Source organism: Orbicella faveolata, unplaced genomic scaffold (assembly GCF_042242905.1).
Source record: "Orbicella faveolata isolate gen_17 unplaced genomic scaffold, um_ofav_v1 contig_46, whole genome shotgun sequence".
In the NCBI taxonomy this organism is placed as follows: Eukaryota; Metazoa; Cnidaria; class Anthozoa; order Scleractinia; family Merulinidae; genus Orbicella; species Orbicella faveolata.
In genome coordinates this window covers 29,843,964-29,870,000 of record NW_028301576.1, presented here as the reverse complement: position 1 = coordinate 29,870,000, position 26,037 = coordinate 29,843,964, and the positions used below count along the sequence as shown (strand labels likewise).

The 26,037-nt window shown below is 39.0% G+C and overlaps 1 protein-coding gene and 1 pseudogene across 1 annotated transcript; both read right to left on the bottom strand.

Annotated features, from left to right (window-relative positions):
- Nucleotides 1-4,731: 4,731 nt before the first annotated feature.
- Nucleotides 4,732-24,711, bottom strand: LOC149099600 (uncharacterized; annotated as a pseudogene).
- LOC149099601 (uncharacterized) lies at nt 16,927-20,045 on the bottom strand. Its single transcript, XM_089277086.1, has 3 exons — nt 18,747-20,045; nt 17,753-18,353; nt 16,927-17,364 (listed from the first exon to the last, which is right to left on the bottom strand). The coding sequence occupies exon 1, from the start codon at nt 19,380-19,382 to the stop codon at nt 19,026-19,028; it is 357 nt and encodes a 118-aa protein (XP_089133212.1). The 5' UTR covers nt 19,383-20,045; the 3' UTR covers nt 16,927-17,364; nt 17,753-18,353; nt 18,747-19,025.
- Nucleotides 24,712-26,037: the final 1,326 nt, after the last annotated feature.

Here is a 26,037-nt window from a genome sequence, read left to right as displayed (position 1 = left end):
TTAAAGGAGCTGTGATCGGTTAAACATACCCCTTTTTCCTGCAAATTTAGAAGCTTGAATGAAGTTTTTTTGAATAGGACATCTGTGATATTTTTACATAAAAAGGGATTTTCTAAGTCTTCCATACAAAAGAAAGCTAAGGAAATGATGGTACTGAGCATAAGTAAAGGAGCTATGAACATTTCGTTGGAAAAAAATCTGAAAATCATAGGCAAACAGCAACAGGAGAAGGTTGCTATGGTTACCAAGGACAATAAATTGCTTGTAGGCTGCTAATATATTTTTGCATTTTAATTTTTTCAAAACAGAAAATTCATAACTTTTTCAAATGTTGGCATTTGTGTGATCTTAAATCAAATGAGATTGAAAAATCAGGGGTTCCCCATGTTTGTTTGAGAGTTATGAGGTTTTGTACCCAGGCCCCTGGTGTAGCAAATTACATAATTTGACTGAAATAAGCTACTAAGAGAAGTTATTTGAAAAATTGCATGTAAAAATTCTAGAAATTCCAGCCAACAGATTTCTGTCTTGCACATGGTCACACTGCAGAGTACAGAGGCCTTCCCAGGGGTAAAAGATAAGAGCTACCAGTTACATAACCCTGATTAACTGGTGTTAGGGACAGAGGATTTGATGCCAGAAAAAAAATAAGATGGCTACATTGGCTTCCACTGGCTAAGCGAGATAGGTTCAATAAATGACACTGCTGCTTCAAGACAGCTACGCAGTGTCACTATGGCATGTTTTGCTTTGTACAACAAGTAATGAAGAAATAGCTATCCAAATTGAGGAAATACACAGTAAAAGATGCATTCCTTCCATTTTCATTCCATCAACCGATGGTGAACAGAAAAATTAGTTCAAATCATAATCTTTTTCCTGTTTGCGGATGTACACAAGCAAAAAACTCTCTCTGCAAAGATTAATCTCTCTGTCAATTAAAGTATACACGTTCTCAATTTTTGTACAGTTTTACGATTCTAACATTGGACAACCGTATCGGTAGTCATACAGACCTCAAATGGCCAAGTCAGAAGGAACTGGAGAATGACACAAAGAGTTCTTGAGGGAAGACCTCCAGTCTCACCCCAGAATGAGGGCTATGAGAGCCACCAATCAACACCAACAAGAGAGAGGAGCCCAGATGTTCCCTCAGCACTTGGAGCCAGCCAAGAAGACTACGGAGAACTGCCTGTACCGGAGGACCAACCAGCAGTAAATGAGCCCTTACAGCCTGAACTGTTGCTGACCCACCTTAGACCTAGAGGAGCTCTTAGAAGACCGGAAAGACTTATTGAACAATGCTAAGATTAGTATTCATTTAGAATACTGGAGAACAATGATGTACTTATTGTCATTTAGTTAAGTTAAAAGAAAAAGGAAGATGTAGTAACACGAAGTCCTAACTGACCCCTGACCAGTGGTAGAAGGAGAGAATTGTGCTAGCTGTAGGAATCGATCAAATTAAAGCATGTTGCATTCATGTCTGCTGTCTTGGTACCTTTCCAGACACAACAGAGATCACAATGGACAATGTGAAGCTGAAAAGTTTATTAAGTGTGGTAAAAAGGGATTCAGACAGTGTAAATTACAAGGGGTGTTTGTGCCAGCTTGCAATCACTACTATTACCCTGGTTTTAAAATGCAAGGCAGATTTCCAATGGAAGACAAGTCCATACTTGACGGTTTGGAAATTTTAAAGGAAATAGAGGAAGAAAAGCGGATCACTGTTAAGCAGGAAAAATCCAAAAACACTGGTTATACAGGATTGTCAATATGTCATAGACTGTATCCCCTTTATCAATTTCTTTTATTAAAGACTGTGTATGACAAAATGCATGGGATTTACTTGAATGTTGTCAAACGACAGATTCAATGCTTGCTAGAAAGTGATGATGAAAACCTTAACTGGCCGGTGGTTGATGAGCAACTCCAAATGTTCCCATGGACTCATGAGTATAGGACAGGAAGGTTGCCTTCAGGTATAACAAAGCGATTTGGTTGTTGGAAAGCACAAGACTTCAACCACTTTGCATTTCCTGCCATGGAATCCTGCTTAGGTGGCATGCTGCAAAACAACACTGAAACTCGTGAAATTCTTTGTTGCATTGCTGGCACTGTCAAGTTTCTTGGTAATCATGCAAGAAATGGCTAGAGTCAAGCTGATGCTTTGACATTTCATGAAATGTGTGTGAGATATGCTGCACTAGAAGAAGAGTCTGGGTGTTGAAAACTGTGTAATCACATGACACAATCTCCTGCATTTCAAGGATGACATTGCTCGTTTCAGCTCATTACATAATTACTCATGCTGGACAGAGGAACGGGCTTTTAGGCGGTACATTCTTGCCTCTAACAACCACAAAAACATTGAAATTACTTTTGCTTTCAGTGAGGCAAGGCGGGAATTTCTTAAACTGCAGGAACTAAATCAACATGAAGATGTTCTGGATTTAACTCTCCTTGATTTTAAGTTGTGAGAAAGTCTTAGCAAAATCAATCATTTTAAAACTGGAGGCATCACAATTGTCTCGACAATTCTTAGAACAATTGAGATGTTTAAAAACATGGGAATTTTTGTCCCAAAAAAGATGTTCATTAACACATGTGTGAAAATGCCTATTGGTTTCACCAATATAACAAGCTCCACAGCTCACACACATAAACTGGTACACAACACGTGATTTAAGAGACTCGGGAATAAAATCTTTAGGACTAAACATACTGCTAAGTTTGAAAGGAGAGAATATAACTTTTACATTTAAATCTTTGCAATACTTATTGATATTAGATGAAATTTTCTTCCCTGTGTAGGTAGAATAAAAACCAATATATGGTAGTTTATAAAAATGGCATTCGGATGTGTCAGATGTTGCAGTATCTCCATCCTGTTCTGTAGTTTTGATCTTTTTGAGATAACCCTTAACTGACTTGTCAATAAGCCAACTTGGAAACAAATTACGTTTCAAAATAACAGAAAGGTTGTTGATGTCATTTTGAAAGCCCTGAGTAGTGTTGTTAATTTTGTGGGCTCTGTCTATGAGAGTTTTAATTAAACCCAATTTGTACTTAAAGGGAGTAAAGCTAAAAAAATTAGTTAGTAAACCAGTGTAAGTCTTCTTCCGAAAAACAGAAGTGACACAAGAACATTGATTGTCACTAGTGCTCTGCTCAGATAACAATACATCTAAAAATGGCAATTGACCTTTTTCCTCTGTTTCCATTGTGAACTTGATGTTAGGATGGCACATGTTGAGGTATTCAAAAAACATATTGGCATGTTCACTGTTTCTAAAACAGCAAATAATATCGTCTACATACCTGCGATAGCATAGTACTCTAGGACCGGTGTAATCATCTAACCAAAGCTTTTCATAATAACCCATAAAGAAATTGGCTAATACAGGTTCTAGAGGTGAGCCCATAGCTACTCCATCTACTTGATCATAAAAGCAACCGCTGAATAAAAAATAGGTGTGACTTGTGGCAAATCTGAAAAGTTCCTTAAGTTGAATTTTGCTTAGTTTTAAGTTTGACTCAGTGTTACTATCAAAAATTGCATTAACAGCTAAATCAATGGTTTCAGACAAAGGTATCAGTAAAAAGACTAGTAACATCATATGAAACCAAGAACATATCACTGAAATCTATATCTTGAATTTCTCTAACCAAAGAAAACGTATCTGTAGCACAAAACTCTGAGGAGATGTGGGGCTTGAGTAATGAACAAAGGTACTTGGCTAAGTTGTAGTTGTATATGCCTATAGATGATACAATAGGTCTAAAAGAAGGTGTAGTAGAACTAGGATCTTTGACCTTATGTAATTTGGGCAAACCATACAATCTAGCTGGTTGAGAACCAGTAGGATAAATATCACGATATGTGTCAGTACTTAAGAGACCTTCTTTTTTGAGTTTTCATAAATAACGTTGTAACTGACCTTCTCTACGTTGGGTTAAATCAGATTGCAATTTCTTAAATTTAGAGTTGTCACTCAACAAATCACTAATAGTATTATTGTAGACTACCTTGCCAAGTACAACAATGCCGTTTCCCTTATCCAGTATTAAGATAATGATGTCTTTGTTCTGTTTGAGTTTCTTCAGTATTTTAAGTTTCTTTAAGTCATTTGTTGTAGGTTTAAAAGAATTGACATAAGTGGTAGCCAGATGTTGAATTTTACTTTTTACTTCATTGGCCTTGCTTGAACAAGTTAAGCATGTCAACATGCTTGAACAAGTTGAGCATGTCAATTAATCGTTACACTTTTAAATGTATCTATTTCAGCTTACTGGTTTTTCACTATTGTTCTTTTCAAAATTTTTATTGGTTAGTTTAAATAAGTTTGCATTCTACGTTAATTTAAATTTATAAAGGCTCATTGTATAGGCTGTTACATATATAATATCGATCTTTCTGTAAACCTTATATATTCATTATGGCTGATGATGATGTTTGAAACATCGAAACGTGTTCCAAAAACTGAAAAGCGTTGTTGTGTTTTTAAAAATATATAATATAATATAATATAATATATACAATACCATATATAGTTTGTGCAAAGGAGAATGGACTACATCTATTCATTTGAATCCTTTGTTAACCCGACACGTTTCGGCTTACACCTTCTTCAGGGGTCTAACCTGCATTCGGTATTACAGTTAATTATATTACGTGTTAAAGGTAATTTCATCTGTAAATTGCTTAATTGTATAGCATAATTGTGTATGTACATCAATTACAACTTTGCAGTAATTAGCGACCCTTACAACGTATGTTTAAAAACATTTTGTGTACCCAGAACTTTGTAAAGATCCCTGCAACTATATTGAATGGTTAACCAATTCGTTTGTTAAGTCTATTTGGCTGCATGGAATTCAGTTTCTTTTGCCACAATATCTCCCGGTGTCTAAGGAGATCTTTTTTCTGTTTGTTGCTTATATTATCTCTCCTGATCTATTCTGTTACTGTAATGATCACGTTATTGTCGAAGTTATGTGTTGGTTTATTATGTAGAAAGTGTTCTGTACGTTCACAACAGCTGATTCCCTTTTTGATATGTGATCCTATTTTGGAAAAGGTGGTTAAAGGTGAATTGTCAAAATGGCGTTTAAACGCCTTAAAACGAAAGTGTTTAAACCCATTTGAATGCTTTGGATACATGTTTAAACATTATTTCTGCACATTTAAACACTATTTCTGCGCGTTTAAACACCAGTGCAAAATTTTCTCTGTTTAATACTCCGATAATTATGTTGTGGTTAGTTTATGAAGCTTTTTTCAAATGAAATTTGCTCATAAATTAGAGGTATTGTTGTGTTGGATTGTGACCAGTGATGTTTCCGATTAAATTAAATTTTCCTCCATTGTGGCTGGAAGAAAGTGCACAGATTTGCAACTATATATAGTTCGTGTTTGTGTTTGACAAATTTGATCTGCATTCGAGACATTGGTTGCAATTGAAAGAGACATCACAAGCTCGTTCTTGTCAAGATTTTTCAATGAAGGAAAAACTAAAGAAAGAGAAGCAATGACTAACGTGTTTTAGGCTAAGATTGCAAATTCCTTGATTCTCTTTAGTAAACATACCACTTAAGATGAGTCCTTTTCATCTCAGTTATCCAAAAAGAGAGGTATATATGTATATATGCAGCAAACATTTGTAACGGGCAGGCTTCGCCTTCGTCACCTACATGTACCTGTGCACTGTAATTTGACGCAAACGTATCGAGAGTGTGTGCGAACGATCACGAACCCGATTTCTGTCTCAACAATCGCCCATTTTTCGAGGAGAAAATGCAAGTTTCTCAATTAACCCCAAAGTTTTCCACAATTCTTTTGCAGAATGCAACCAGCTAAAACTGCACGTTTTTGAGTAAACGCTAGTGGCAACTGAATGAAAAAGAATGGACGAGGAGAATTGGGGCGATAATTGAATTAATCCCGGCTTTTATTACATCTTCTGTAAGAAGCTTAAGCGAGAATACAAACCACTACAACTATCTTCTTGTATTGCTTCAAATTTTTATTATTGCTTCAAATATTGCTTTCTAGGTTCGACTGCATACATCATTTAGCATTACAATTCATGTGCATTTTGTGGATTTATTCAATTCTGGTTTGCGTGTCCCGGGTACGTGATATCTATCTCCTTCCACGGATTCTGATCACTTGAAGAACCTGTGGTCTAATACTTTATTTGTTGTTATCATCTGTTCCATAGCTTCGATGGATACCTTGAGCACTAAAAACAAAATAAAATTCAAATAATTCACACCTTAGCTTAAGGTCCTCAAATGAGACTGACCCAAAAATTACAGTTTTATACATCGTAATACATTGAGAATTTGTCTTCAGTCTGTATGCAATGGTTTTCGATAACTATACATTATCTAAAACTTATATATTTTTCGATGTCTACATTAAGCAGGTTGTTTATCCGAATAAGAAAGAAAGTAATTTAATATTAATTCACGTATACCTTTATAAGTATTTCAAAACTGCTGCTTAAAAGGGTGAACTCGGTTATCGTATGGGTCTTCACTATGCTCAAACTCCGTCTTGTACATACACACGGCACATTCCATCTTGCTCAAACCTGACTTCAGTTTTTCCAATGTTTCCAACGCCACGTCAATGGGACGCAATTCATCCTCAGATGATGAATCGTGCTAAGGGGAATTCTTTGGGGCATCCACAGGGTACGAAATTAACTTTTTCAGGCAGTTGCCAACTGGTGACTGAAATTTATTTTTTTAGTCACCATATGGAATAATGTGGTTGCCAAAAAGTGTCAATAAAATTTTTCCTTTGCAGCAAAACACAAACCAAAATTTTTGGTCACCACAGGCTTGCCAGCAAAATCAGATTTGAATCGATGTCATCAGGAATCAAACCAGTGCTCTCGTCATCTTTTGACTACTTTGACAGATCTACATTTCCACCTTTTGACGCCAGAGAATATCTAAATCTTCAACTAATTTCTTCACGGATGTTCCATCTCCCCTTTGTAATAAATTACAGAAAGATTTCAGAACATCTTTGGACACCACATCGCCTGGATAAATATTCATGTCAAAAGAACGCATGGGGCCTGTTGCGCCCACAATACGTATGTTATGGGAAACTGCTGAAAAACATGGCAGCATAGCTTCGCACTGATCGTAGCTGTGAAACGTTGTGGTAGATTTATAATAACAGGAAAATCAGTTTTATACTTTTATACAAAAGCAGTGGAAAGGTAAAAAGTAAGTGACCAATTGACGGGTGGCTTTGAATTTTATTTTAATCGATTTGGCTGAAAATCACAGTTATTGTTTGTATAATTATCATGGCATGAAATAGTTAATTGCCCGCTGGCGACCAGTTGTGAAATTCTGGTCGCCGGTGCAAAATTTTTAGTCGCATTGGCAACCAGGAAAGCACAATTTCGGACCCTGATCCATGCTGTGGTTACCTTTTTTTTCAAACCAACTTAATGTGAGTAATTCTGAGATGAGACTATTTATATCTTTTGCTACATGCAATAGTAACCTTTATGTTCGTGCCTGCTCAAGACTTGTTAATCATCAACACTGACGAGACTCGCAAGTTAACAAGCAGTACAGTCTTGGTTTGTATTATTTACATTGTGGCATTCAACCCATCATCTAACCTTCATAGAAAAGTTGTACATAATATCACTAATTAATTTTTATTGTGGCAAGAAGTGATCTGACTGAACAGTTTCGTGAGCACTGCTGACAGGGCTACACACTTTAAGTCAGCTCGGAAAAGCTAAAATGCGCACGCATTAATTATCTGACTCATCTTCACTTGCTGTCAATGACACGAGTCTGCATGCGAGTCTAGTGGCCCATCAGGCCGGAGCTTATCCTGGTTTCTGTAGCATGAAGCGACTAGGAGTATTTCTACTCCCTCCTGGATGGGATGCTAGTCCATCACAGAGTTACCCCTAGCATTAAGTTCGCCGGTGTCCATTTGTACACCTGGGTGGAGAGAGGCACTGTGAGAGTAAAGTGTCTTGCCCAAGAACACAACACAATGTCCCCAGCCAGGGTTCGAACCTGGACCGCTTGATCCGGAGATGAGCGCACTAACCATGAGGCCACCGCGTCTCCCATCAATGACAGAAGCTTGATGTAAAACAACATAATGATGCACTAATAATACCAAATTTGCATGAAATGTGAAAGGCCTTCGAGGGGTATAAATATGCTCATTTACTTGGATTCTTTACAAACAAAGCTGTTATTGACACAGATTTTCACCCAGAAAAGGTATTCTGCCCCTTCACATTAGCGTGTTTCTCTCTAGTCACCGATTACTACTGGTATTACTTATTAATTTTTATTGTTGCACAAAGTGGTCTGACTGAACAGTATCGTGAGCACTGCTGACAGGGCTACACACTTAACGTCAGCTCAGAAAAGCTAAAATTTTCACGCAATAAAATTATCTGACTCATCTTTACTTGTGACAGAGGCTTGACGTAAAACAACGGGATATTTCACTTCCACATAAAATTTGCACGAAATGTGAAAGGCTCCCGAAAGGCATGAATTTTCTAAATTCTTTACAAACAAAGCTGTTATGGATTACACTTGTCTAAACTCCTCAAACATTTCTGCATCATTTGTCAATGACCTGCAGTTAGCGGAGGAACTTTACTTTAGAACTAGGGATCGTGAAATATCTGTTAACAATGAAAATGAATCGTCAGATTCAGACCGTGAAGAGGAAAGTGATGAGAACTGCAGTCAGGCTGAATTTTCCCAACATGCTGACATGATTGAATGGAGAGAATCAGATGTAATTGAAAATCAAAAAGTGGAATCTTTTCTCAAAGTAGGCTGCGGATGTTTACAGGAAGTGGAAGAAGAAAACTGCAGCAACCGCTTTTCAGTGGAAAAAGTACTGAATCATCAACAAATTTGTCTTGAAATGTCGTCCTCAGAGTTGGACATGGTGGTACTAGCACTGCTTGAAGCATGCACCAGGCAAGATGAAAATTCACGTTCCAGCTGGCAAACGAGAAAAAGAAAAAGGACTCACGCATATTTCACTTTTGAAGGTAAAATGCACTTTCTAGTGTTTATTAGTAAAACCCTGTTACAGTAAAAACCCACAGGTAAAGAACCTAGTGGTTTAAGAACCTGCTGGCAGAAATCTGCTATTTTAATACGCAAAAATATAAGAACCTACTTAGCCAAGCAAGATCAAGCAGGTTCTTATAATTACGTGGGTTACAGTTAAGTTATTATAAACATTTTAACGGAGCGTGACTTTGAAATTGCAAATTCATATTACAAGAAAATACATAACACAGTTGTGAATAAATACACTCTATGCTCAAGGACCAAATCCAATTTTATTTATTTGTCTGGTAAGCAATAACTATATCTCCATATAAATTAAGAGCCTAATTAAGAACCTATTTTGCCAAACTTCAACAAAATGTAGCTTCTCACAAGCGGGTTTTTACTGTATTGCATAATGTTCATTTCCCGCAGACACCTTTGCAGACATCATTGTTAGTTTGTAGATTGTGTATAACATCGCCATTTACCATGCTTTAATTTGCCGGTGTTTGCAGGTGCTCCGATTTGCAGAGAGATGTTTTTAGTTCTTTATGGAATAGGGGTAAGGCACCTGGAGAACTTAAAACGGCACTACAAGAATCATGCAATTATGCCTCGTATCCATGGTAAAAAAGGAAAAATGCCTTTTAGAACTTGTTCAATGGACACCCTACAACATGTAATCACTTTCCTTGATAATTATGCCAAAGAGCATGCTGTTGCTCTTCCTGGAAGAGTTCCGGAATTTAAATGATCCGATATTAAATTGCTTCCCTCATCTGCAACTAAAGCAAGTATCCACAGACTTTATGAACAGTCAGTGGAGAGTGCTGGTCTACCTGTAGTTTTATATTCTAAATTTGTAACTATGTGGAATGAGCTGTGGCCACTTGTAAGAATAACAAAACCAATGACTGACCTGTGTCACACATGTCAAAAAAACAACTCAAACATCTACCGGTCAGCTAACTTGCTAGACGAAGAAAAGAGGAGATTGTACGAAAGCAGGAGGCGCATTTACTGGATGCCGAAAATGAGAGAAGCCTTTACAAGCGTGTATGCAAAGAGAGTAAGAGCAACTTAAAGCCGATACTAAATAGTCTAGACTTTAATGAAACAAGAACAGCCTGTTCGTTTAAAGGGAAAATGCATCATTCTTTTGATTATGCCCAGCAAGTTCATTTGCCCTCAAACCCCATGCAACCTGGCCCTATTTATTTCAAAGTACCAAGGAAGTAGGAATTTTTGGTGTCTGTTGCGAATCGTTGCCCAGGCAAGTTAATTTTGTAATCGATGAAGCAGGCAGTGTGGGAAAGGGTGCAAATGCAACCATAAGTTATCTGCACTATTTTTTCCAAAAGCACGGCATAGGGGAGACATGTACATCTCCACGCAGACAACTGCTGTGGCCAAAACAAGAATTCGTATGTCTTGTGGTATTTAGCATGGAGGATAATAACTGGTCTGCATCAGTCGTGTGTGTACAGTTTTCTAATTGTTGGTCACACTAAATTTGCATGTGACTGGTGCTTTGGCCTTTTGAAGCAATCTTTTCAAAAATCTTTCATCTCCTCACTTCATGAGTTTGCATCAGTTATTGACAGGTCCACTGTTAGCGGAGTAAATGTCACACAACTGTGCTCATTACATGATGGTTCAGTCATTGTTCCAGTTTATGATTGGGTCTCATTTCTCTGTGTATTTCAGAAAATTCAAAAACATAAAGAAATACCATCATTTTTGGTTTAAAAAAGAAGACCCAGGTGTTGTTTTTTACAAGCAATTTTCAGATAGCACTGAAGAAAGGTTCACTTTATTGCGGGCTGAAAATGATTTTCTCCCAGCTGAACTGCCTACTATCCAAGAACCCAAAGGCTTAGATCATCAATGGCAAATGTACCTTTTCAATGAGATACGACAGTTCTGCAAAGAAGGAACGGAGGATCTCATTGCTCCTGAACTGCAGGGAGACCCACACACCAATTAGATGATGTCTGATTTATCTTGTTTACATCATAACATTTCTTTTATTATTCAGGGGCATCACAGAAGGTATTTACTTACAAATGTTAGCACTCAAGTGTACTCAAAATGTAATGGAAATGATAAGGTGCTGTTTTCAGTCACCTAGTTATAATAGGCGATATGTCCGCTTCTGTATTGTTGGGGTCGGACTGCACTTGATTGACTTCCTAATAAATTTCATTATACAAAATGCCTGTGTATTTGTGCTGAGTTGTGTCTGTAAACCGACATATAACCCACAAGTGATCCTTTGCTTATTAACCCGCTGCCCCTACATCAAGTTTCGCTGACTTGAAGGCACGGTATCAAATAATGATACGTTGAGTTTCGTTTGAAACGTCACGTGTTTCGTTTGTCATGGTCATGCACTCCTGGAGGCTTCCTAACACAAAATAGTTCAAAGTCACTGGGGACTCGCATTTAATAATGAATGAAAGTGTAATCCTTGGAAACGTGCCAAGGGTTTGGCTCAAATTCATTTTTCAACTGAAGTAGTGGTAACCTTAACTTTGCCCAAGGGTGTACATGTACAATTCTGTTTCCTATCTCAAATGTACTGAATCGATTGAGTTCTCTCAAGAGTTCTGCTATTGTGTGAGCTTTGGTTGTTTGTGTTAGGGATCAATGTATCGTAAACAAGTTGACAAAATAATGACGCATGCAAATTCCCGTTCAACAAGGTGCGATTTGACCTATCAATCGGCACTAAGTTAGAACCCGTAGTTGCAGGAGCTGTTTTTGGCAATTGTGGGTGTTCAGCTTTACCCCATCCCCCTTCCCCAGATATCATTACCAGTAGTTTCTCAGTTCAAGGATCACAATCGTGATGTTTTGGTTGGCAATGATCAGCCAAATGCAAAAATCTGTTACACTTTCAGTTTTCGTTGCCTCAAAGCTTGCGAAAAAATATACAAGACTTTTATTTTAAGGAAAATATTATGAAGAAGACGAATAAACAAGGTGGATAATATACGTTCTCTCTGCTTATAAGGCGTTTGAAGCTAATCTTTTCAGTGACTGTCTAGTCAACTTACATGTTTATCTGGGCAACAGTTTTGGCGGGAACCACGTACGCAATGCATTTGACCGCTGTGAAAGTGATAAGTAACTGCTTCTTGGTTTTAAATTCCAGTGAAGGACAATTTAAGGGCCTCTTTGATACTACTCTTAAAAACTAATTAAAAAGCGCACTTTTACTGCTTCATAGTTGGACTATATACAGTACTGCTGTCTGTTTTAAAACTTGCTAAAAAAATGTTGTTCCTTGACATTTGGCATCAATCCTTTCGTGGAAAACTTGTGACATTGCGTGACATTTTAGGGACTTACACGCTCACTCTAGCTTTATGAGCTTGTGAGTTTATTTGTTTTCTTTTATTTTGATGATGGACTGTTCATTCGAAGACTTATCGATCCTTATGTTGATTTATTAGGACATGTTTTTTTGTGATTGAGGATGAGTGTTACATCTTACTTAGGATATCAGATGTTTATTGTGTAGAACATTCTAGAACGTTCGAGAACAGGCTTAAAATAACTTTGGGTCGGATTTCAAGTCATGATCATCGCTTTTCCGGCATGTTTGAGTCAATTGAAAATTGAGCATGTAATCAGCTACAATCACAGCGAGAATATATTTGGTTAAAAGGTGAAATTGAGAGTTCTTCAGTGTCTCAGGGAATTCGTGACAGGGCAGTTGACAGGGCAACTTAAAAATTCCCCACACTGAAAGGTGGCAACCCTGCCAGGACAATTTGGATCGGAAATATACTTTGGATTTCATTGTGTCGGCATGTACGTGTCATTCAAGCGACGAATTTAATCATGCAACAAACCGATGTGAAATTCGGCAAACAATTAGCAGTAGCTGCTCTCCAGTTTGAACAGATCCGCGAACTTTTGGGCTGGAGACAAGGAAGACGTATTCACCGCTTACGAACAGCTTATGGAGCTTATTAAGTGTTTGGAAAAGGCAAAGGACGAGACAATTAATTACTTATTGGAATCAGACAAGGGACTGGACTTCATTAAACAGTGGACAGTGGAACAGAAGCGACTTATTCAACCCTTTTGAGAAACACGCCTTCAAATCAAAAAGCAAGTGGAGGAGACTGCAGCAAGAGAAGCTGAGGAAAAAGTGAAGACAGAAGGATGTGTTCAACAACAAATAAACAAGGAACAGAGGAAATACAGACTGCAAGAACAACAAGAAATGGAAGAGATTGCCAGGCGACAGCAAGAGCAAGAAGAAGAGTGGTATTTGAGGAAACTGGACTTCAAAAAACAGCTGTGAGAGAGTAAAGACGTGGGTGCAGGCAAGGGGAAGACAGAAACATTCCCTGGACAATCTGTCATACTGCAAAAGTACACTATTACACCTTTCACCAGCGAGTACACAGAGTACGTGGCGAGTACGCTTTTGGAATCAGTTTACAGTGGAAGGGAAATGGGGATTAGAAGAGCTTGTGGAAAACCTTCAGAAGTATGTGGAAAGAAATCCATTGAGAGAAAGCGACGATTCAAGCAACAAGGATGACATCCCCAGGAGACACCCATGGAAAAGAGATAGCGAGAGAGAAAAGATGCTTTTCAGAAACAACGGAAACTCAAGGCCACACCACAAGCCAACCTGCGTGTACTGCAACTCCAGTGAGCATTTCAGCCACAACTGCACAAAGGTAGTTGACATAAATTCAAGACGAGCGATAATTACTAGGAAAGGGTTGTACTTCAACTGTACAGGTGCTGGACACAGTGCATCTCCATGTAGGTCCAGGGGGTGCAGAAACTGTCAAGGCAAACAGCATAGTTCAATTTGCGATCAAGCATCGAAATCAACAGTGGATTCCATCCAACAGTCAAGGGTAGAAAAGAGTATGAGCTCTCTTATGAACCAAGCTGGCACACTACAAGACAGAGACGCCCAACGAATCCTCTGGTGGGAGGAATACCGCTTCAGGAGAGTCATCTTTGGAGCTACTTCAAGCCCTTACATACTGGGGGCAACTCTTCAAAAGCACGTCATGAACCACAAGGAAAACCACCTCACCACCGTCGTACAGTCCCTCTTAGAAGACACGTACGTTGATGACATACAAGGGGGAGGAAATTCAGAGGAAGAGGTGGTCTCCTTCAAAGAAGAGTCTACCATGATTCTGTCAGAGGGTGGCTTCTCCCTTCACAAGTGGCACAGTAATGTGAAGCATCTAAATTTAAGTGCACAGGTCGCCAAAGGGGAGGAGACGTATGCCAAAAGCTCAGTGGGAAGCAATCAGAGCGGGAAGACAAAGATACTTGGCACTCAATGGGGTGAGGATGAAGACACACTATCCATTGACCTCAGTTCATGTATAGAGATGGTGAGGCCATTGACAAGGAGGAAAATGATCTCAGCAATAAACAGTATCTATGACATACTCGGATGGAGTGCACCCATCACCATCACTGCGAAATTGATTTTCAGCGGGGCGTGTCTTCTTAAATTACACTGGGACCAGGTGCCAAGAGAACTTCAGAAGAAGTGGGAGGCATGGGTCAATGCCCTGCGAAGACAACCGACCATCACCATTCCGCGATGTGTCTTCACGGCACGACACACCCATTTCGAGATTCATGGTTTTTCAGATGCGAGCAAGGTAGCTGTTTGTGCCGCGATTTATGTTGTGACCTACCAAGACTCGCTGGCAGTCAACCAAAACTTGCTTGTGGCTAAGGCAAGAGTCAGACCAAAGGGGATGAATATTCTGCACTTGGAATTGGTTGCAGCACACACGGCAAAACTCCAGAATAGTGTGAGCAAGGCCTTAATATCCTTTCCTGTCACCGGCTACCACAACTGGGTGGATAGCATGACAGTACTGTATTGGCTCGCAAACCGCAGAGAGTGGTCGACCTTTGTCCGAAATCGAGTTAAGAAAATTGAGGAACTTACATATTCATCTTGGAAATATGTTCCCACAAGTGAGAATCCCAGCGACCTGGGAACATGAGGAGCAGTGCCAGACAAACTCACACAACTCTGGTTCAAGGGCCCCAGCTGGATTTCTGATGAGGAAGATAACCCAGAGCAACCGGCAATCGTGGAAACAGATGAAGCAAAGTTAGAGAGAGGGAAGAAAGAAGTGTTGATGTTGGCAGAAGATATGGCCCAAGAAACGTTGAAGAGATGGTCAGAAGGTCTCTTGAACAAGTTCCCGTACTGGAAGCTTTTGCGCATAACAGCCTACGTGAGGCGTTTCACAGACGGTTGCAGAGAGAGAAGACGAGACGGACCACTCACCAAATTTGAGATTATGCACGCAGAGAAGACGTGAGTTCAAATCGCTCAACAAACATGTGACATGACCACAAATCTTAAGCTAACAACAGACGACAATGGTGTGATGAGGTGCTACGAGAGAATTCAGGACTACAAACCCATTTTTATCCCAAGGGAATCTGCCTTGGCGCGTCAAATCGTAGAACACTGCCATTTGCAAACCTTGCATGGGGGAGTGGCTACGACCATGAATAGAGTGCGACAGAAATATTGGATTCCAAAACTGAGATCCCAAGTCAAGAGTGTCTGAAACAGCTGTAATTACTGCAAGAAATATTCGTGTGAAAGTCCTGAGTGCGCCGGTTACTTTGGTCCTACCTAGGTTCAGAACAAAATTCACAGAACCATTCAGCGTTACTGGCGTAGACTTTGCTGGACCACTCCTGTACAAGTGTGGGAACAAGGAAACAGGGAAAGCATACGTGGCACTGTTCACATGTGCCAGCACTAGAGCCGTGCACCTCAAGCTCTACAAAGATTTGACAGTGAGAGAATTCAAGAGAAGCCTCGAGGAGTTTGTCACCCAACGAGGCTCGCCGACTGCCATTGTAAGTGACAACGCCAAGACGTTCCAGGCAACGAAGAAGTGGCTAAAGACCTTAAAGAAAGATGAACATCTCTTTAACTATCTAGCGACCAAAGAAATCGAATGGAGATTCAACATGTCCTGTGCGCTGTGGTGGGGTGGCTTTTTTTAGCGTTTTATTGGAATGATGAAGAACACCCTCTCCAAAGCGGTTGGACGAGCGCTGCTGACGTTTGAAGAACTCTAAGAAGTTTTGTTAGATGTGGAGACATTTTTAAACAACAGACCGCTGTGTTACATGGGGGACGAAATTGAGCAGCCAGTCATTACACCAAGCATTCTGCTATGAGGACAGCCAACACAATTTCTCGAGGAAAACCCAGACGGTGTAACTGACGAACGGACGGAAATTACAAGACGGTTGCGATACCTCAAGACGTGCTGAGAGAACGTCAGGAAACGTTGGCTGAACGAGTATCTTGTTGCCCTGCAGGAGCGTTTCAAAAGCAGACCGGCAGCAAAGGATGGCACAGTACTGAGGAAGGGTGTACTAGTACTCACAAAGGATTCTACCAAGAACAGAGCTAACTGGAGAGTTGGGCGTGTGGTTGATTCAATCGTTGGTAAGGACAGAGTAACAAGGGGGTACAAGATCCGAACCTGCAACACATACATCATTGAAAGACCCCTTCAGCTACTGTGCGATTTGGAAATCGGTGGCGTGAGTAATGATGTTGAGATGGTTGGTGATCCTGTGGAGGGAAGTAGAGATCAGCATCAACCGGTGACAACCAGACCAAGGCGAGTGGCAAGCCTGAGCGCCGAGAACCGCTTAGTGGGCATGATTGCGAACGAAAATGAGGAGGACTAAGACTTCTAGGACCAAGCAGCATTAAAGTTGGGACAACTTTAATGGGGGGAGCGTGTGGAAAACTTGTGACATTGCGCAACATTTTAGGGACTGCGAGTTTATTCGTTTTCTTTTATTTTGATGATGGACTGTTGATTCGAAGACTTATTGATCCTTATGTTGATTTATTAGGACATGTTTTGTTGTGATTGAGGACGAGTGTTACATCTTACTTAGGATATCAGATGTTTATTGTGTAGAACATTCTAGAACATTCAAGAACAGGCTTAAAATAACTTTGGGTGGGATTTCAAGTCATGTGATCATCTCTTTTCCGGCGCGCGTGAGTCAATTGAAAATCGAGCACGTAATCAGCTACAATCACAGCGAGAATATATTTGGTTAAAAGGTGAAATTGAGAGTTCTTCAGTGTCTCAGGGAATTAGTGACAGGGCAGTTGACAGGGAACTTAAAAATTCCCCACACTTTTACAGATGGCCCTCCAGACAGTTTCCTCCCTTTCCTCAGCTGCCACATGAATGGGATACTTCTCAAAAATAATTCCTGTTAGGAAAAAAAAATTAACTTCTAAGACATGTGTTTTGTAACGTAAGTATTCTGTAATTGTGATGTAATATATACAGAGTAAATAAATTACTTCTAAGACATTTGAACATATTTTAGATAGTCCCACTATACACAGGCATTTTACATACGTAATTGTCATTGAATTGTGTTTGAAATATGAGATGTTTAACGTAGCCCCATAGGAACAGCAGTGTGAAGTATGCCACATTATTTTGGCTGCTAAATATTGCGTGACGCACCAAAAAAGCGAGAAAATATGCACCGTCAAGGCACGAGGCAAGGTTCGTAACGGCAGTAGGTATGATGTATTACGAACGTGTTATGAGAATGTCCTTGTTTGAATTCTTCCAGTATACCAACTTACTTCTAATAAGCGCCAAGCGGGTTGTGTCCAGCTTTGACTTCCCTTGCGACCCAGTGCAATTGGCACCCATTAGTTCCTCTTTGGTGAACTTCACAGCTAACAGTTTTAGCGCTGCTTTGTGCCGTTGTGGAGTCCTCTAAAATCGTTGCTACTGTCTTCTTGCTCGAAGGTGTTAAAACTGCCAGTGTTGGCACCTGCTCAGTTGGTACATGCATCGAAGGTGCACACGAGCTTGAATTTGTTGAATTGGGTACCCCAGTCACCTATTGTGGAACAAACAAATGTCAAGATTATAATATTTTCCATACCAATTACTCTCCTGCATAAGTCTAAATACAGAATAAAACTCAATAGACATATACAACTGAAAGCTGTTCGTTTCACTTAATTTAGGAATACCGAAGCTTGAGGGTAACAAAGGAATTGAAAGGAAAATGTTAAATATATGAAGAGTGTAAAATGTATGAAAAATACTTACCGAAGGTGGAGTTGTCGGAACTGGAAAACTTTCTAGCCTTCCAACCCGCTCTGCAAGGTTCTCCAGTGCCGATCTGATCTCCATTGTAAAAAGCGCCAAGTTTTCTTCTATCCTTTTAACAGACTACAGGAGAGAATAAAAGGTGATAACTAATTAGCTCAAAGTTGGTGAACTTTTTAAGTCCCCTTCTTTAATCCACTTTGTCAAATAATAGACAAGGCAGTTCCTGGAAGCAGTAGCAGTACAACTAAAGAAATAATAATAAAAAAAACCCCCGGAAAGTCCCAAGATTTGGCAAGACAAAATGAAAAGACTAACAACAAGAAAGTAACTACAACAATAACAACTACGACAATAACGACAGCAACAACAAAACCTTCATGAGAGTGTCTGGGGGATTTAGCAATGCTGCTAACTGGGGACACAACATAAAGGAAATTATAAATGTGAATTAAATAAGTAAATATAGTTATAGAAAGTGTACAAAGAGTTAATCTTAAGAGAATACCGACTTACGTTCCAGACTTGCCATGGGGAAGGATCTCGGCTATTTTGGACCTCTGAGCCTCTTGCCTCAGGCAGCCATGCTGAAGAAATTGGGGTCGATGTTAATGGCCATTGCATTAGATCATCCATTATGCCAACTAAACCATCGTCAACATCGTCGTTACGAGCTAGCAGATCCTGGAGCTTCTTCAACTGCTGGTCAGTCTCTTCCTTTTCCACTTGCCTTGTTTGTTGCTGCTCCCTCTCTCGTCTCCTGATGTCTTCACTTTTCTTCACTTCTAATTCTCCTTACACCTCCAGTTTCCTGATGTCTTCTCTTTTCTTTTCTTCCAATTCTCTCTCCCGCCTCTCAATCTCCATCTCTCTTCTCCTGAAGTTCTCTTCCCTTTTTCGTTCTTCCAATTCTCTCTCCCTCTCTCGTCTCCTGATATTTTCTTCACATTTCTTCACTTCTAATTCTCTTTCCACCTCCAGTCTCTTAAAATCTTCTCTTTTCTTTTCTTCCAATTCTCTTTCCCACCTCTCTATCTCCAGCTCTTGTCTCTTGAAGTTTTCTTCCCTTTTCCTTCCAATTCTTTCTCCCTCTCCTGTACCATGACGTCTTCTTTCCTTCTCTTGTTTTCTAACTCTCTCTCCATTGCTCATTTGTTGGAGTCTTCTTTCGCTGCTGCTGCTTCTTCTTCTTCTTCTACTACTACTGCTTTCTGCTCGTTCTTCGCATTCTCTACCGTTTTAACGCCATCACCCTTACCGGACGCACGCATTCTCTGCCAGGCCAATTCCGTCTTCTTCCTCTCATCAGTGTACTCTTTGTACAGGTCCCTTTCACTGACAACTTTCTTTCTTTTGACAGGAGGCTGTTCTGGCTCTGGCTTTTTCACAGCTTCCTCCACTTCATTCTGACTTTCAACTTGTTTGCTCTTTGAAGCAGTAGCTGGTTCTGGCTCTCGTTCTTTTGCTGACTTTGCCAATTCCTTTTGACCTTGCATGCTTTTAGTCGAAACTGTCAATTAATCAGATGAATGTACATTTATCAAAAACCGAGTTGTTAATAAGTACAGTTTAACTCTAAGGCGCACAATGTAATGGGGTTCCCTTTGATATTCGCATTAAATATTTTATAATCTGAAGGGTAAAAAACATCAATTCATGTGAATGGCTGTTGAATTTTTTCAAAGATGATTGCAAGAAATCTTGCGCTCTCATGGGCTAATTTTCATTGTCATTAAGCGGACAGACTCAACTTAAGACTTTATAATTTATGCGAATGAGAGAAAACAATTTGACAATTTGTTATTGTAAAAGACAAATTGACGTCAGTTTTTCATGCTTCTGTACTGTCCTGTGGATCCACTCAGCGATCTCCTTGTAGATTTTCAGCTGCTTGACAATGTAATTAATTGTCAATAACAGGACAGACGCATAAAAAACTGACGTCAATTTGTTAACCAGCATCAAGGTCATGCCCACTTCAGGTGTACCTTCGAGTACAACAATTAAACTTCTAAACTTCCTGTTATAACTTCAAAAAATAGAAATAAGCTGGGCCTAGTTGTTCAGAGCAAATACCGTATAACATGTTATCCAGGTTTATGCATGAATTTAGATCTGCTGTTTTACCTGCGTCGTGGATCAGTTTTTTATCTCAACAAAGCATTACCATTAGTAAAACACTGTCTTTTATACAAGACGAAGTTGAAACCACAATCACATTTTTAAGTCTAAATCAATGTCAGCCTTTTTCTATGAAACATGACAATAATTATGATACATATTGACATAAGAACCAGATGCCTCTGGCCGCAACAACATGTCCAAAAAAATGACTGTACATTCATAAAACCATGATTCCATCAAAAATTAAAATTTTCGGACGATAAAAAATTGATGTAAAATTTCTAAAAAGTCAAGCGTTTTTTCGTTAATGCTTATTAAGCATGTTATCCCCTTCCTTTATATGCCAAATTGCCTTGTTAACAGCAGGGCACTAATAAATTTTTAAAAAAGGACAATGCTTTTCAGTTGTAAATGCATGTTTCAACAGTAACTTCTGTCACCATTAGTTACAACAAGTGTGAATTTGATATACAAGTTAAAGTACAAATGCAAAATTATTTCAAACCAGAGTGAGTGACTGAACTGACGCTATCTCGCAGGCCAAAAATAGTCTGATCAAATAAAAAGTAAATCAAACAAAATTCAATTTACCCTTTCGTTGCTTTTCCCACAGTAAAACTACAAAGGCATTGTGCCAACGGGATGCAAACTTCACTAATTTTTATTCCAGTGGCGAGGCTTGCAGGGCTTGGAGGGTCGATTGTTTTCCTTGGCACATATTGCTCTGCCATTCCACGCACACTTAGTGTCCCATCTTATAAGCACCTTCTTTCCAGTCATGGTTTAAAATAACTATTTGCGCTTTCCACCCTGTAACTAAATGACTGAGGATATCGCATGGGTCGCAGAGGATTTTATACCATTGCAATTCTCAAAAGTTTTTTGACCTTTCTCAAGTAACGTGCCATCTTCCGGCATACCTTCACACTGTACATTGTGTCACGTTATAATTACATCAACAACATTTTGCTGCACGAAACCTTTCCTCATGCATGCAAAAGTCTGCTACTGCTTACAAAATAGAGGTACTTTTTATTGACACTAATAAAATGGAGTAAAATGGTCATCAAAAGCTGTTTTACTATAGGAGCTACATCTACAGTAATCACAACCACCTAAATTTATTCTAATCACCCCTATCAGTCTTTGAAGTGTTTCTAACATCGTGCAAATAGCTCAGTTATTGCTTGGTTTTAACATGCAAACCTGATGCCAAATATTTAAAATTTTCTCACATTGGCCTGCCCTATTCGTTAGACAGGTAATTATATTGTTTCCACTGCAGAGTTAGTCAGAATTGGCATGATATTTTGGTGCTATATGTAAGTCTAAAAAGGCTCTTTTTTCTTAGTCTTCGATAACATTAAAAGCTCAATTTCTCAAGCTATGATAGAGTTGATACCCAAATAGCACGGCTTGGCTGTGGTCCCATAAGTATTTTTAAGGGAATATTTTGTTTGCTATGGAGCCCTTTCCTTCATGTAAGCCTTCAAGTACAATAACTTATTTCTCAGATGTCATGTCATGTTAAATTTATTACAGTTTCTGTACTGCAGGAAATGTTTATTGAGTGTGGTAAAGAGTATTAACGTGACTGGCCATACTTTTTACTTGTGAATCGTAATTTCACAGGATTTCACTAGTGGCTTTTTCAACAATTCTGTCAAATGAAAATGAGACATTTTATTCCACGTCTTCAACCCTTATTTACATTACATGTATTTGATCCCTGTCATTACGTGATAAAACATTGCCTGACCATGAAAGGCAATCCGCATTCGAAGAAGGTTGTGCGCTAGGGAATTTCAAAATCTAATTAATTTTGTGATAGGAGAAACTTTTCGTGGTGCATGAAATGTGTATTTTTATTTTCCACGAATTGTGAAAGCAACTTTCTAATTTTCGTGACACGTGATCTAGCCCCCCTGTTTATAACTGTCTTTGATGACCGTGCCGAAACAATTGGCGATTTCCTGGGCGTTTATTTCATGCCGCTCGCAAACGCGAAGACACATTCTTCTTACATGAGATATTAACTGTGGGAACAGGCAAATTTCATTGGCTAGTCGATTAACATGACCAATTATTCAATCTGTTGAGTTTGCTTGGAGCAAGAGAACAACATAGTAACTGAGAGACAGCAGTGCAATGCAACACGGGTAGCCGATCCAAATCAACCTTGATGGATACAGAGTTTGTTCTGGTATGCTTACAGCTTGCTACGCTGCATGAAATAGTAAACTTCTTTCAAATAGAAAAAAGCTGTGGTTCTCCTTTGTATTACAACCATTATGCTGTGAATAACAGTTTCTGCCCTCTGTTTAACTTGGGGAGAAGATTGAACTGTAGTTAATACTTGAAACTTGAGACACTCATCTGTCCCAGCACATGAATTGAATCGATCACACGGAGAAACGGCCATCTCCACGTGATGCAAATACCTCACAAGACAACCAAAGAAAGACACAAACACACAGGTAAATCATTTAGTTTTATGCCATAAATATGAACAGGCTAATTAAAGCACAAAGGTTCCCTGTGATATCGCAAAATGAAAGACACACTCGTTCCCGCGTGTTGCAGAATTGTAGCAGATTTTACCTACGTGCAAATATTTTCAACAAGAAAATTAGCAACACAAAATTTTTGTTTCGTAAGTTGGATGAAGTTACGTTGGCATAAATTTCTCGGAAATGGTAATGTGAAGTGTATTGTGTATTGTCGCTGAAGACTTGTGCATTTGGCTCACTGTATATACCATAACTTACATTACATTTTTAGTACGATATTAAGGAGCATTCATATCATTATTTTGTATTTTCACCAAAACAATAAGTTTCCACTTTGACTGAGAATGATGGCGAAAATAAGTTTTACATACCATCCAGTAAACCAGCTTGGCATAATAATTCTAATAACGTCATGATTTCAAAAGGCGTGGGAGTGATAATGCTGAATAATCTGTGTCACGAATGCTATATAAACTATCATAAATAGTCCTTTATTTAGATCATTAGGAGATAAGTCTTTGCCAGTTTTGTTTAGGCCATCGCGGTTGCCTTTTTTAATTACCTTAGTTTCCTTTCAATTATCAGTCAATTCTCTTTTCTTGGATAGAACACCCGTTAGCCATATGCTTCCTGTTTGGCGATGTTCCACCGTTGAACGCCCTTCGTTTGCCACATGACAAGGAACGCCACTTTTAACTTTAGCCAGTCGGAGTTACGTTGTCATAGGAGAAAGAGGTGATCGGAGTTTATTTGTAGTCAGCCTTTACACGCAACTATCGGAGTACCGTCGGAGCATTGGAGTTACCTTTTCTTTTTTCAGCCTTTAACGCAGTACCGGACGTAAGTTCTACTCGTTTATATTCACCTTTTCGTTTTTCCTTTTACCACGCCTTCGTAGATCTTGTAAATTTTAGCTCTCTTTTAATTATGTATTGTAATCTACTCTGTAGTTTTCACCGCATATGTATAATATTTGGGCAAGTCGACCTTAATAAATGCTGATCAAGTAAAGCCTGTCCAATTGTTCTACATCGTGCGGTTGACACTCGATGATCTCAATGCGCACCACGTGCCAGCTACTTGGGTTCGTTACAATCTGTCATAACAGCTTTACTATTAAATAAATTATTCGTTTAAACGCTCATTTAAAGAAAACATTCGCCAAAGGAAAAACGCACTAAAACATTTTGTAAACGCATTTAAATGTTTTTTAGCCCATTTAAACGGTGTTTAAACACATTTTGGTCTGAAACGTGAATAAACGCGTTTTTCTCTTTTCACCTTTAACCACTTTTTCCAAAATAGGGTCACATATGATTTCTGTGGTTGTTTAAGCGAAGATTGAATGCTGTTTTGCTCTTGCCTATGTACTGTAGATTGCAGATGTTACACTCAATAATGTAAGTAACCCACGATGACTGGCAGTTTACAGAGTGGAATATTTTAAAGGTCTTATTGTTGTTACCGCTGGTAAATGCGGTGGTTTTGTTAATTCCTTTGCATCAGCTACACTTCAGTTTTCTGCATGCTTTGCAGCCTCTTGGTACAAGTGTTATTAACTGTCTTGAATTTAGTACTCACGAGTCCATCCTGGAGACTCATTGGGTGTCTGTAAGCCACTAAGGGTGGTTGTTGAATATGTGGGCCAGTCTTTCTTTAGATTGGAGGAAGTTCCAGTTTCTTCTTGCAATCTCTGCAATAAAGGTGGTATGTGGTTGAATGTAGTGTAGGGGTATACGATCAGTTGATTCCCTTTCTCTGGTCTGTAGACATTCTTCGGCATAGTCCGCTTTTATACTGAAGCGAAAGGTCAAACAAAACAAAAACACAAGTTCGATGCTCCACATGACTACTCGCGTGCATGTTCCACATGAACGAACTCACGGGATTGAAAGAATCCGATTGGTTCATTCGAAATGGCTGACAAATTTGCATAAATTTCATGCAAGAATGCGGTGTAAAAAAATGTTCCCAAGCATATCTCGCAATGCGTGCTTATGTTTATTTCTGCTAAAATTAAATCTGATTTTTGGACTTGTCAGTTAATTTTTCAATTTTGGATCTTATTGCCTTTCACTCCTAGAGAGTGCAATGATTTTCCATGATTTTGCATGAACCAACCTAAATTCCATGACTTTCCAGGCCTGGAAGGTGAAATTATAAAATTCCATGACTTTCCATGTTTTCCATGACCTGTACGAACCCTCTGCTGGTGTCCGAAGTACAGACACTGAAACATCAACTACAATGATCAGAGGTAAATTGTTAGTTACATGGTTAAGTGAAATATCTTGAGTTACCCTAAAATTCTGAAAATAAGGCCATTCTTATCTTATAATATCCTCTGAACATATATAGCTCCCCAAAAAATGAAATGCAAATCAACTTTATGTAGGAAGTCCCTTCTTATACAAAGAAATATTGCTCACACAAATTCCCTCCTATAAATTAATAAGTCCCTTTGAATGTCAAACATAAACCCCCTAACCACTTCTTCCAAATACAAGTCCCTCAAGTTGGTCTTTTGAAAAAATCACGTAACACCCAGGGTATATTTTTGGAATTTTACTGTGGTGTGTGATTAAAGCAAGAAAACCTGATCCTGCTTCCTTGCTTCTTTCAGCTGCTATGAGGGTACATTTTAAAACAAAGCTGCAGCACTTCAACGATGCAAGAAAGAATATGTCAAAGGAGATCCTCAGTGCCCAAAGAGTTCGGAGTCATATGAATATGGTAAGTTGATATAATTTTATAATTGTAAATAGAAACCTGACACTAAAAATGCTACTATGATCAAAATAATTCACTTACCTTTTTCAATCAGATTTTAAAAGCGTGTTTGTTTGACACCTGACTGGCAAAATCTTGAACTTTGTATTTCATCCAAAGGCTGTTTTCTCTGAGTGCAAGTTTAGGATTTCACAGTCTGCCATTTCACATTCAAGACTGACCAACTGGCCCTCAGAGGGTTGGATTGAGGATAAGATGACAAACTTAAAATTGCAGCGTGTAAACGCAGCTTATTGTACATGCAAAACACGAGTTTAAAGTCTGCAAGTTTGAAACTCCTGTGCTGCATATTAATTTAGATGCGTGCACACGCATTCCATTTTTAAACTAGCCAGTCTTTGACGTCGTCTTATCCTCGATCCAGCTCTCTCAAGATTTTAAAG

Bases quoted from the DNA above. Each gene is read 5' to 3' on its own strand.
- LOC149099601 (XM_089277086.1), bottom strand. From the start codon at position 19,382: ATGAGCAATGGAGAGAGAGTTAGAAAACAAGAGAAGGAAAGAAGACGT.